Genomic DNA, 11,598 nt, shown 5'->3' on the forward strand with positions numbered 1-11,598 from the left:
GGAAAAAAAAGGCAGTAAACTCTTTGACATAGGTCTTAGCAGTATTTTTTGAATATATCTCCCTCGGCAAGGGCAACAAAATAAAGAATAAACAAATGGACTATATCAAACTGAAAAGGTTCTGCACAGCAAAGGAAACCATCAACAAAACAAAAAGACATCCTACTGAATGGGAGATGATATTTGCAAACTATATATCCAATAAGGGATTATTATCCAGGACACATAAAGAACTCATACAATTCAACATTAAAAGAAACAATTTGATTAAAAAATGGGCAGATGATTTGAATTAACATTTCTTCAAAGAAGACATACCAATGGCCAAGAGACATATGAAAAGATGCTCAGAATCACTAATCATTGGAGAAATGCAAATCAAAACCACAATGAGATAACACCTCACCCCTGTCAGAATGGCTTTTATCAAAAAGTCAACAAATAACAAGTGTTGGTGAGGTTGTAGAGAAATAAGAACCCTCATGCACTGTTGGTGGGAGTGTAAAATGTTGCAGCCACTATGGAAAACAGTGTGGAGGTGTCTCAAAAAATTAAAAATAGAACTGCCATAGGACATAGCAATTTGTTTTCTGAGCATTTATCTGAAGAAAATGAAAATACTGTTTTGGAAAAAAAATATATATGTGCATCTCTATGTTTATAACAGCATTATTTACAATAGCCAAGATATTGAGGCAACCTAGGTGTTCATCGATAGATGAATGGTTAAAGAAGATGTGAGATATATGTACATGTGAGTGTGTGTGTGTGTGTGTGTGTGTATAGGAATATTAGCAATAAAAAAAAATGAATTCTTGCCATTTGCGACAACATGGATGGGCCTAGCGGATATTATACTAAGTAAAATAAATCAGAGAAAGAAAAATACCATATTATTTAACTGATATGTGGATTCTAAACAAAACAGAAACAGACTCATAGATACAAAGAACAAAGTGTTGGTTGCCAGAAGGGAGGAATGTGGGGGGATGGGTAAAAAAGGTGAAGGGAAATAAGAGATACTAACTTCCAGTTATGAAATAGATAAGTCACAGAGATGTAATATACAGCACGGGGAATCTAGTCAATGATATAACAAATTTGCACGGTGACAAATAGTAGATTTAATATGGCATCATATTGTAAGGCATATCAATGTCAAATCACTATGTTGTACACTTGAAACTAATATTGTACGTCACCTATAATTTTTTTTTTAAAAAGAGTCACCAAAGAATATCAGCAAGAGAAATAAAATTCCTAAAATCATGTTTTAAAAAGAGATTCTACCATCTTTGTCCAGTAGTATGTGCTTATTTACCTTATGAATAAATATAACCTAGCCTTACAAAACAGTTTAGGAAAATTGAGTCCCTCAGGAAAGGATCCATATCTTTTTACTAAAATAGTCATTATGATTTCTACATTTAGCAAAGTCTCCCAGTACCTTTGGGTGATTATAACTTACCAGAATGTAGTGTGTACTCTTCTCAGGACCATGTATTATATAATTCACTTAAGAGATTTGGTATATTTTATGTAGATTGACAGATTGTTGCAGTGCTCAAATTCATTTTTATAGTATCTTGGTAAGTTTGTTGTTGTTTTTGGATAATGTAAAACACATTTTTTCCCCTTTAAGATGGTAAAGCTGTGTGTAGCGGAGGGAAATCCTGATACCTTTTATAAACTGCTTTTACTCGTAACACAAATTAACTTCCCAGTGCATAAAGGGAATGCTGGAAAACCCTTGCATGATTAAATATGCCCCTAGAGGATTAAGTTTTTCCACATATTTTTCAAGCCAGAGCTATTAATAATGTTTCAGTATTAAACTTTCTGCATATCCTGATTATGGGGGATGGGGGAGACCTTTACTCATTCTGCCCTTGCTGTGAATTTTTCCACTGTCCAGATTCATAGCACCACAAAATTATATGGAAACATAGGTTTCAAAACTGAAAGTTTAATGAAGTCTAACAAAGTATCATCTCTGGTATTATTCCAATTTTTTTTTTTCAGTTTTTGTCCCTTTTCAACCCCATTTCTTCTTTTACCTTACTGGAAAACTGGCACAAAGTAGCTATTTGGAGAACTTTGTGGTTCACTCGGAAATAAATGCTCGCTATACACACACAGTATTTACCATTTAGAAACAGGTCGCTTAATTTCCATGAATGTTTTTCCTGGGATAACATTCTGGTTTGTAAGAAATTTCATTATTACTGAGAGATTTAGTTAAGTGCCTTTATATCCAGGCAGTAGGTTGTCAAATTAATTTACTGTGGTTAATCAGCCAAAGACTACTTTGTATATGCCTTGAGACTATGGTCAACACCCTCATACCCTCATCCCCCATTCCTCCAGTCCTTCATGATCCTAGTCTGCTTGTTCCTTCTAGTCTGCAGGCCTTTTCTTACCAGGCTTGGGTCCGTTTTTGGTATTCCTCAGCCCCTCGATTTCTTTCACCTCTGTCTTTGTTACTCTTATCCTGCCAGTCCCCAAGCTTAGATGGGTCCTTAACCACCTTTCTTTCAAAACTTCTGTTTTCTGTCCTGAGCAGGAGCCTCAGAATGCTCAGCGCTCTTCAGGCTGCTGATCAGCTTCCTTTCTCACATTCCCCACACAGTTGTCCCAGAACATCACCATCCTCAAGCTCAGTGGCTCACCCCACCCCTCTCTCTGGCAGCAGACAACCTTGCAGCTTGCTGTTCAGACCTTAGAGCTCCCAGACAGGTTTCCTACATTTATTGGCCATTCAGGTCTCTTTTATGATGTGAGGGAGGAGAATTGCCCTTCCTTCCTTGTGCTAACTTCTTCATCAGGACTTTAGAGTTCTTCTTTTTCCTCTTCTGAGACCTTTCTCCAGCACTGGAGGTGGCGGTGGGGGGGTAGGGGGGTAGAGGTAGAACTAAATTAAGATTTTACTATTATTTAAATCAGTAATACATGCACATTGTTTTAAAAATTCAAGTAGTATAAAGGAATATACAGAGGCAACTACTTGATGCCAGTTGTATGTATGTATGTTCTTCTAGAGATTATATATGCGTAAACAAGCATATATGTATGTACATTTCCCTCTTCCTCTCCTCCTCCACTTTTATTTTAAAAACATTAATACTAGACACATGGTCTAGACATTGCTTTTTACTATATCTCTATGTCTTAGAAATTAGTTTATATTGGTACTATACAACTGCTTCATTCTTTTGATGGGTCCAGATTATGTCCTTGATTATAAATACATTATAATTTAGTTAATCAGTCCCCTGTTAAAGAGTAGTTGTTTCTGATCTTTTGTTACTGCAAACTATGTTGTGATGAGCATCCTTACACATCAGTCTTTGTGCCTGTGCAAGCAGAGCACAAGCAGGAATGGTATGGGCATGCTGTTTAAGAGTCAATATTCTTATCATTAGATTTTCTTTAAAACTTTCACTTTTAAAGTAAAGATAATTGACTTTTAAAGAATATTGAAAAAAAAATCACAATTCCTCAATCCTGAAAAAAAGTCTTCAAACTGTGTACGAAGTGGAATTGCTGGATTAAAGGGCTTACACATTTTCATTTCTGAATAGAGAAAAATTATTTAAAAATTTTTTTCTATTTTTTGTGTTATTGCTTCTCTAACCTTTCTATTTGTGTGTAATTGATTTCTTAAATTTATCTTCAGTGTCTGCTATCTTTTTGAAACATATCTTTATTCTGAATTCTGAGAGAATTTCTGAGACATTTTGGTTCACTGCTTTCTATAGTTCACAGTTCCTGTGATCACTGAATTCTTAAATGTGATAATCATTTATTTGATTGTTTCTAAATACTCATATGTTCCTATATTGTTTTCTTGTGTAGATTACTGGCCTTTTATCTTTTGTTCTTTTTATCGAAGGATAACATATACAAAAAAGTGCTTGATGATTTTTCACAAAGTACACCATTGTAATCAGCACCCAGATATTAATATCTGCTTCTAGATATTAATATCTGCTTTTTTTAAGCAGATATTACCAGCATTCCAGACCCTCCTTTGTGCCCCTTTTCAATTACAACCCCTCCATGGGTAACTACTCTCTTGACTTCTAACACCTTAGATTCATCTTGCTTGTTTTTTTAACTTTATATAAAAATAATCATATAGTACATACTGCTTCTCCCTTTTGTTTAACATTGTTTTTGAGAATTACCCATATATTGCATGAAGTTGTCATTTGCTATATAGTATTCCTCTATATGAATAAGCCACAGTTTGTTCATTCTACTATTGATGGACACTTGAATAGTTTCTAGTTGGGAGCTATCATGAATAGGGCTGCTATGGACCCTTTTATTTGGGTCTTCCAATATATACGTATACATTTTTTATTGGGCGTATATATCCAGAAGTAGAATTGCTTGATCATAGGGCATATACATGTTAAACCTCTAAAGTTGTTGTCTTATTTTGAATTCTCATGAGAACCTTCATTGTTCCACGTACTTGCTAGTACTTGGTATTTTCTTTCTTTTCCACTTTAGTCATGCTGATAGGTCTAAAGTAGCACTTCATTATGGTTTACTTTTTGTTTCCCTGATCACTTGTAATACTGAGCAACTTTTCATACATTTATTGGTCATTTGGGTCTCCTATTTTATGATGTGCCTGGCAAAATTTAGTTTTACATTTTAAAATTATTTTTAAAAATACGCTTGGCCAGCCAGTAGGTCACATTTCCCATCCTTTTGGCCCTTCCTTTCCCTTTATCCTTGTAAGGTTTTTTCTTGGCTCTTACCTATTTTTCTTTGCTAAAATACGAACTTTAAAATCAGTAACCCCAGCTCTACTAGAATTTTTAGTGGATTTGCATGTAACTTATTTTATTTGAGAAAAATTGTTATCCGAATTGGAAGATAATGTTGTCATTCTTTCAAGAAAGAAAAGAGTGGTAAAATACTAAGCCTTCCTGGTTTATTGCCCAACAGATTGATTATCCTTATATTTAATATGCATTTAAAACCTACAACCCCCCTTTTAAAAAATATAAATGTTTTACAGGTTCTTGATCAATATGAACGAGAAGGATTTAATTTCCTAGCAAAGGTGTTTAATTCTTCACATTCCTTCTTAGAAGACTTGACCGGTCTTACATTGCTGCATCAAGAGACCCAAGCTGCTGAGGTAAGAATAAAACATGCTTTATGTACTGAGAGCTGATGTGTTTAAAACCTATTTGATATTCAAATTGATGAAGAGGTAAAGAAACAGTTAATTATGATTTTTTTCCTTAGAACAAACCTCCTACAACTGCTCAATGCTGATATGTTCAGGTTATTGTATAGTATGTACCTAACGCACAAAACTGATGATAAAGGAAGTACAGGTTATTGATTTCCAAGCACCTCCATTTCTTACTGAAGAACAGTATACCTATGGCCATTGGAGAGTTGGCTCTAATGTCTGTACATCAAAATGCAAGTCAGGGAAGACATTGGACTCTGGCCATTTCTTCAGAGAAAACATTTCTGGCTTTTATTTCATAATTTGATCAGTCTTCTTAGGGCACTGAACCCCATCATGAAATAGCTCCTTCAGTTACAACCTAAGAGACTTATGTTTTGCTTGTCAATTATAGTATTTTACAGATCTTAATTTCCTGGGTCACTATAATCGTGTTTATTTGTAAAGACTGGGATTATCATTTTATTTTTCCATATGCTCGCTGTTCTTAGAAAATAGTACACTATGTATGGTGTGGTGCTATTCAGGTCTCTTGGCAAAGTGGACAGTTCTTTAGAATGAGTGAATGCGATTAAATGAGATTAAATCAAGAGCTTTCCCTTCGTTTACCTGGGTGAAAAAGCTCTTAGGAAAAATGTGGCCTATTGTAGCTTTTCCACAAGCTACATAAGGAAAACCTTGAATGCCTGTGTCCTGCAAAGTTGCCATTAGTCCTATAGTCTAATTCATTGATTACCTCCTCACCCCCATCCCTGCCTGGAGTTGGATAGTCTCACCATTGGGGGAGACCCCACTGCTTAGTGAGTGGATGGTCAGGCCTAATACTGGACCATCGGGTGGTGAAAGGCTGCTGTTTGGAAGATTGGAGCTAGCACTGAGTATAGGAAAACCATGTAGAAATACCAGAATGAAATCCTTTGAAGATTTCAGCAGACTGGAGTGAGATTTTTAGGTACACCAAAGAAACACGGCAGTGCATCACTAGTGCTAGATTTAGAACTGAAACTGGTTCTTTTTTAATTTGTTTTGGCTTTGGTGCCCTCTGGGCATTCAACAGATGAAATCTTCCACAATGACCGGTAATTAGACCCACATAGAGTCTCTTAGTTTCAGTTTGGGTAAATGAATGGCATTTCTGCAGGACTTTAAGAGACTTTCAGATTTTCTCCTTATCTATGACTAAGTTCCCAGAGAGGATTCAGAATATTATGTTGATCATGGCCACCATTTTGTATTTTGATCAGCACTGTACTTCCTGATGATAAGGGAAAAATAACTTATAGGTCTTTTCAACTATACAGTCATTTGACTAGTTGGTTGCAGGAATTTTTCCACCCAGCTATAAATAATTCAAATACTTCTCTTTAGTTGGCTAGAAGAATCGCAACTTGAAATTGACCTCATATTTCACTCTTTAGAACAGAGCAGATGTTAGGAAAATGGGCACATTCCTTGATGAAACCTGGCTTGTTTTGAATTTTGGTCTGTCAAACATTAATAGCCTTTTAAAAGACCCCGGAAGTTTGAAAGCAATAGTGACTAAATAGATGGTGGGGCAAGATGGGGCATGGTTTTATCCACAAGTCTGAGTTTTCTTTTTTGAAGTTTTCTTCTATTAAATTTATAGTTCTGGAATCATAAGCCACACATCAAATTTTTGATTAGAGATAGTAAATTGGTTGACCTATGAGCCTGATGATATTGCTTGCAGGTGTGTTTTGTTTGGCCTGCCCTATGTGTTAAATTGTGAATAAAGCCAACATTTTTTAATTGAGTTTTACATAGAAATCAGAATTTTCCCATTTATAACTTCTTTGAAAAATCAGATCTGTCAACCCCAGGCCTGCATTCCTTAATAGTGATGGTTATCTGGTGCCACGAAGCAAATTGGATAGATAAATAATGCACTTGATATAAAATTAAAGTTATAAAAAATATTCTGAGTAGAATGGAAATCTACACCTGTCCCTTACCACTCAGTTTCCTTTCTGGAGACAAACACTGTTGTTAGTTTCTTGCCCAAAAGTATTCTGAAGGTGATGTTCTCCATTTGGATGATGCCCTTCAGTTGATGATCCTAATAGGTATTGGAATTTGCAGCCCCTGTCTTAGAAAAAGATCGTTATTTTTCTTAAAAAACTCTAAATGGTCCTATGTTCTAAGATAATGCTCACCGGAGGACCTCGTAACAACAGAAATCATTGTCCTACCTACATTATTTTACATTACTGTGAAAAATGTGTCTATGTAAATAAATATGTATATCAAAAAATACACATTATCTATGTAAAGGCAGTGTTTTGATTTATATATTCAAATCCAATGTATTTACAGATGTTCAGTAATAAAAATACAAAATTCTGCATCCCACGTAGAAATTTCCCAACTTGTTTTAGCAACTCAAGAATGCCCAATTTATTCTTATCTAGACTGTTCTCTTGCATCAACATTGGAGCTGCAAAAGATTCAACTAGATAATTCTATGTGACAGTATCATTTTATATGTTGCTTATGGAATATGTTATTATATAAATGCTGTTTTTTAAAAGAGAATTACTGAACATCTTTTGAAAATTTGATAGCAAGGCACTGTGGCATTAACTGAATACAGAAGTTAATGAGATGAGCTCACAGTCTAGTGTGAGAAACAGAGACATAAATAGGGCACTCTAATAGCATTAAAAATGTTTTAGTCATTTATATGTTAAGTGCTGAGAGAGCAGGTACTCCTGCCTGGGGGAGTAAGGATGTCAAGAAAAGCTTTACAAAGAAGGAAACAAATATTCCAGTTAGAGGTTTGTTTGTTTTTTTCTAATTTATCTTTTGAATTGAGGTTTAATTGACACATATTTTTAGTTTCAGGTGTTAAGCAAAATGATTTGATATTTGTACATATTACAAAAACGATCACCTCAATAAATGTAGTAAACATCCATCACCAGTTTTGTTTTGTTTTTTTTTACAATGAAAAATTTTTATATTTAGAATCAACCAGCTGGACTCAGATGATCTCAATTTTGTTGGCAACATTTAAAGCATCATAGTCAAGAGCCAGCCGAACATATGCCTTCTTCTCTCCATCAGGCCTGATCAGGGTGTTGACTTTGGCCATGTCAATGTCATGGAGCTTCTTCACAGCCTGTTTGATCTGGTGCTTATTGGCCTTGACATCCACAATGAACATAAGTGTATTGTTGTCTTCTATCTTCTTCATGGCTGACTCAGTAGTCAGGGGGAACTTGACAATAGCATAGTGGTCAAGCTTGTTTCTCCGGGGGGTGCTCTTCCAAGGATATTTGGGTTGCCTTCAGAGCTGCAGTGTCTCGGGCTGTCAAAGGCAGGTGACATGCGTATCTTCTTTTTTTTTTATGGCTGTGGATGCCTTTCAGCATTGCTTCCTTTGCCTTCAAAGCCTTTATTCTGGCTTCAGCTTTGGGAGGGGCAGGGGCTTCCTTCTTCACTTTCCAGGCTATCTTCATGAAAAGGTCATCACCAGTTAGTTTTAAAGATGAAGTAGACTATCTTAAAAGTTGGAGTAGGGAAAAGGTAAAGAAGTAGAGGAGGGCATCCTAAACTGAATAAAGGTCTCAGAGGTCAAGTCTTTAGTTTGTTAGAATCATGAACATGTAGTTGGGACCAGAGTTTCCTGAAATCAGGTAAGAGTTTTTTCTTAACAACTTTATTGAGTTATAATTCACATACTTTCAAATTCACCCTTTTAAAGTGTATACAGTTCTGTGGTTTTTAGTATATTTAGAGAGTTGTGCTACTATTACTAAGTTTAGAACATTTTCATCACACCCAAAAGAAACTCTGTATCCGTTAGCAGTCAGTCACTCCTCATTCTCTGTCTCCTTCCAGGCCTGACAACCACTACTCTACTTTCTGTCTCTATAGATTTGCCTAATCTGGATGTGTCATGTAAATGGAATCTCAGAATATGTGGCCTTTTGTATGATGTTTTCAATGTTCATCCATGGTATAGCAAGATAATTCTTTTTTAAAGAAAAAAACTTTTGATGCTATTAAACTTTCTTATATCCTTTAACACCTGTGGTCTGCCTCTCAAAATATAGCCCCTTTATGGAAGCAAAGCTAATCCTACTGGAGACTTTAAATCCATTTATTTTCATAGAAAGGTGCACAGAAATAATAAATTGGAAGATATATTTAAGACAGAATCATCCAAATATAATGCATCCCCCTCCCATTATCAAATATCCAAAAATGATTGCCATTACTGTAGTCTAGGTGTATCATAGTGCTGCGATTAACGGATGAATCACCGGGTTGGTTTCTGTTGAAGGAGGGGTTGAAGTGCAAGGTACAGAGTAGGGACCGGGAGTATGGTGGAGGGGGTTGCCAGACTTACAATATGAATTTGGGGTAATGATGATTTCAAGGTAATGGAAAAAATTAATGAAAATGACTGAATAGTATTAGCGATAGTTTATTAGATAGGATGGAGGTAGAACTTAGAGAAAGAACAGAACTGGTAGATTGATTTTGCATATAAAGGAAAATTATCTTGTTTTATTTAGTGCAATGAGAGAAAACTACAGAGCTAAGATGTAATAAAAATCTTTAAATGAGTAATGTGCATGTTAGATTTTTATCTTGAGTTATAGATGAAAAGATTAAAACTACCTCATGAATATTTTTGCTAATGTTGTATCTCATAAAGTAGGGGTCTTGGACAGAGACCCCCTGTCTGTAGCCCATCTAGCTGCCAAATTATAGTTACATTATGGCCATGATGTTTGAAAAGGCCTCATAGAGGAAAGGCCTCACTCAGCTTTTTACCCTCTTAAAATGTTGCCATCAGAGTAGGGAATTTTACATGAAGTTCTGACCTTTACTTTTAAGACCCTTATTGAGAGTGTGTTTAGATATTTGGTGATAGAGCTCAGTTCCCTGTTGCTCTTTGGTTCCAGTTGCAACCACAGGAAATGGCTTTAAAATTGACAAAGCACAAGATGTCAAGTCATGGAGCTGTGGAAATAGTCATCAAATATTTTTAAATTGCTGAATTTGTTGAAGAAAAGCTCAGTCTAAATCAGACATGTGAATGACTTAGCCATCTTTTCATAAAATTGTCTGTGATTTATCACTAACTATTTCTCATGCACTGACTTCATTCCAGCTGTGGGTTCAACATTGTGTTGTGGGAAATGCCGAATTATTTAAACTTCATTTAACTGAAGAGAAAAGATCAATCCATAAGAGAGTTAATAAAACAAGCTATATTGGTATATCCTTGAGAAAGTCAATTTCCAAAATGCCATAACCCAACTTTTCTGAAATACTTCATTCTCATTCTTGACAGTTTGCAAATTCTATGATTCCAGAATTAATTTTAAGCTATGTTTTCTTCCCTTGACTATATTATCAGTATTTGATTAATCATACAGTTTTGTTTTCAGGATTGCATTTGCAGCACGCCTTTAATATAATTGCATTTACATCAGATTTTTGCTCAACAGAACTCTTTCTGCAGAACCGGGGATTAACGAATGATCATTTATATAAAAAGAAAGTTTAGTGCCAGCTTTAATATAGGATATAAAATTAAAATTACAGATAGGCTGGCAGAGATGAACAGGGCCGAGTCGATGGGTTGATTCTGAATTAAAACTCAGATTCTGACTCATCTACTACAGAATTCAGAATTCTAGAAAATAAAATGTCCATTTCTCTCTAACAGGAAAGTCATAAGAAAAACATTATAATCATGTGATACAACTTCATTGGCATGACCATTTACTATTTAGCAAAGTAAGTAACGCAATTAACAAATGTTTCTCCTGGGCCTTTTGCACTTACACTGAGTCTTTGGCCTCTCCCACTCACAGCTGGTTTTGATTTGGTTCCTGTGGAATATTTGTTTTGTTTTGCTTTGTATTTAACAACAGTCAGATATTTATGTACAGCTTCATCAAGAGCCTCTGATGACAAATAGCCTTTGGAGGCCAGTGGAAGCTGTGGGAAACCCCATGTCAGCACTTAGAACTATTTCCAATGGAGAAGAATTGCTCAGGGGACTGACCCAGCTTGCTCATAAAATCCAGTTCTCTTTTCCCAGAGTCTTCTGCTAGCCCACGTCCAATCTGCACTGGCCCATCCTGAGACGACATCCTGCCTTGGTTTTTCCTTATGAACCAATCCCTCAAGACATAGCTTTGGCCTTCTCTCCCAAGTAAGAGGAGAAAGGCAGAAACAGCAGGCAGAAAGCCATTTAATTCTTAGATTGGAAACTAGAGACTAGTTTTTTGAAATGTCTTGGCTGTACCCCTTCAGAACTCACTTTATAAAATGAGTCCCTTTTATTTGCTGTCAGAATTATCGACATGGATTTGAGATGTTTAGATAAGTTGGTATTA

At 35.6% G+C, this 11,598-nt stretch overlaps 1 protein-coding gene and 1 pseudogene across 6 annotated transcripts in view; one reads left to right on the forward strand and one right to left on the reverse strand.

The window, feature by feature from the left end:
* Positions 1 to 11,598, forward strand: part of ATG7 (autophagy related 7) — a 220,410-nt gene that overhangs the window by 114,465 nt on the left and 94,347 nt on the right. For all 6 annotated transcript variants that reach the window (XR_005658158.1, XM_039886741.1, XM_039886739.1 and 3 more), the window contains one exon: positions 5,036 to 5,158. Coding sequence is in view for 5 of the 6 variants with exons in the window: in XM_039886741.1 (XP_039742675.1) it covers positions 5,036 to 5,158 (123 nt within the window). In the remaining variant the exon portion in view is untranslated. The remainder of the gene's footprint in view (positions 1 to 5,035; positions 5,159 to 11,598) is intronic.
* On the reverse strand, positions 8,205 to 8,712 carry LOC120621464 (60S ribosomal protein L23a-like; annotated as a pseudogene).

The sequence above is a fragment of the Pteropus medius genome, unplaced genomic scaffold, assembly GCF_902729225.1.
Source record: "Pteropus medius unplaced genomic scaffold, Ma_sr-lr_union100, whole genome shotgun sequence".
Taxonomy (NCBI): Eukaryota; Metazoa; Chordata; class Mammalia; order Chiroptera; family Pteropodidae; genus Pteropus; species Pteropus medius.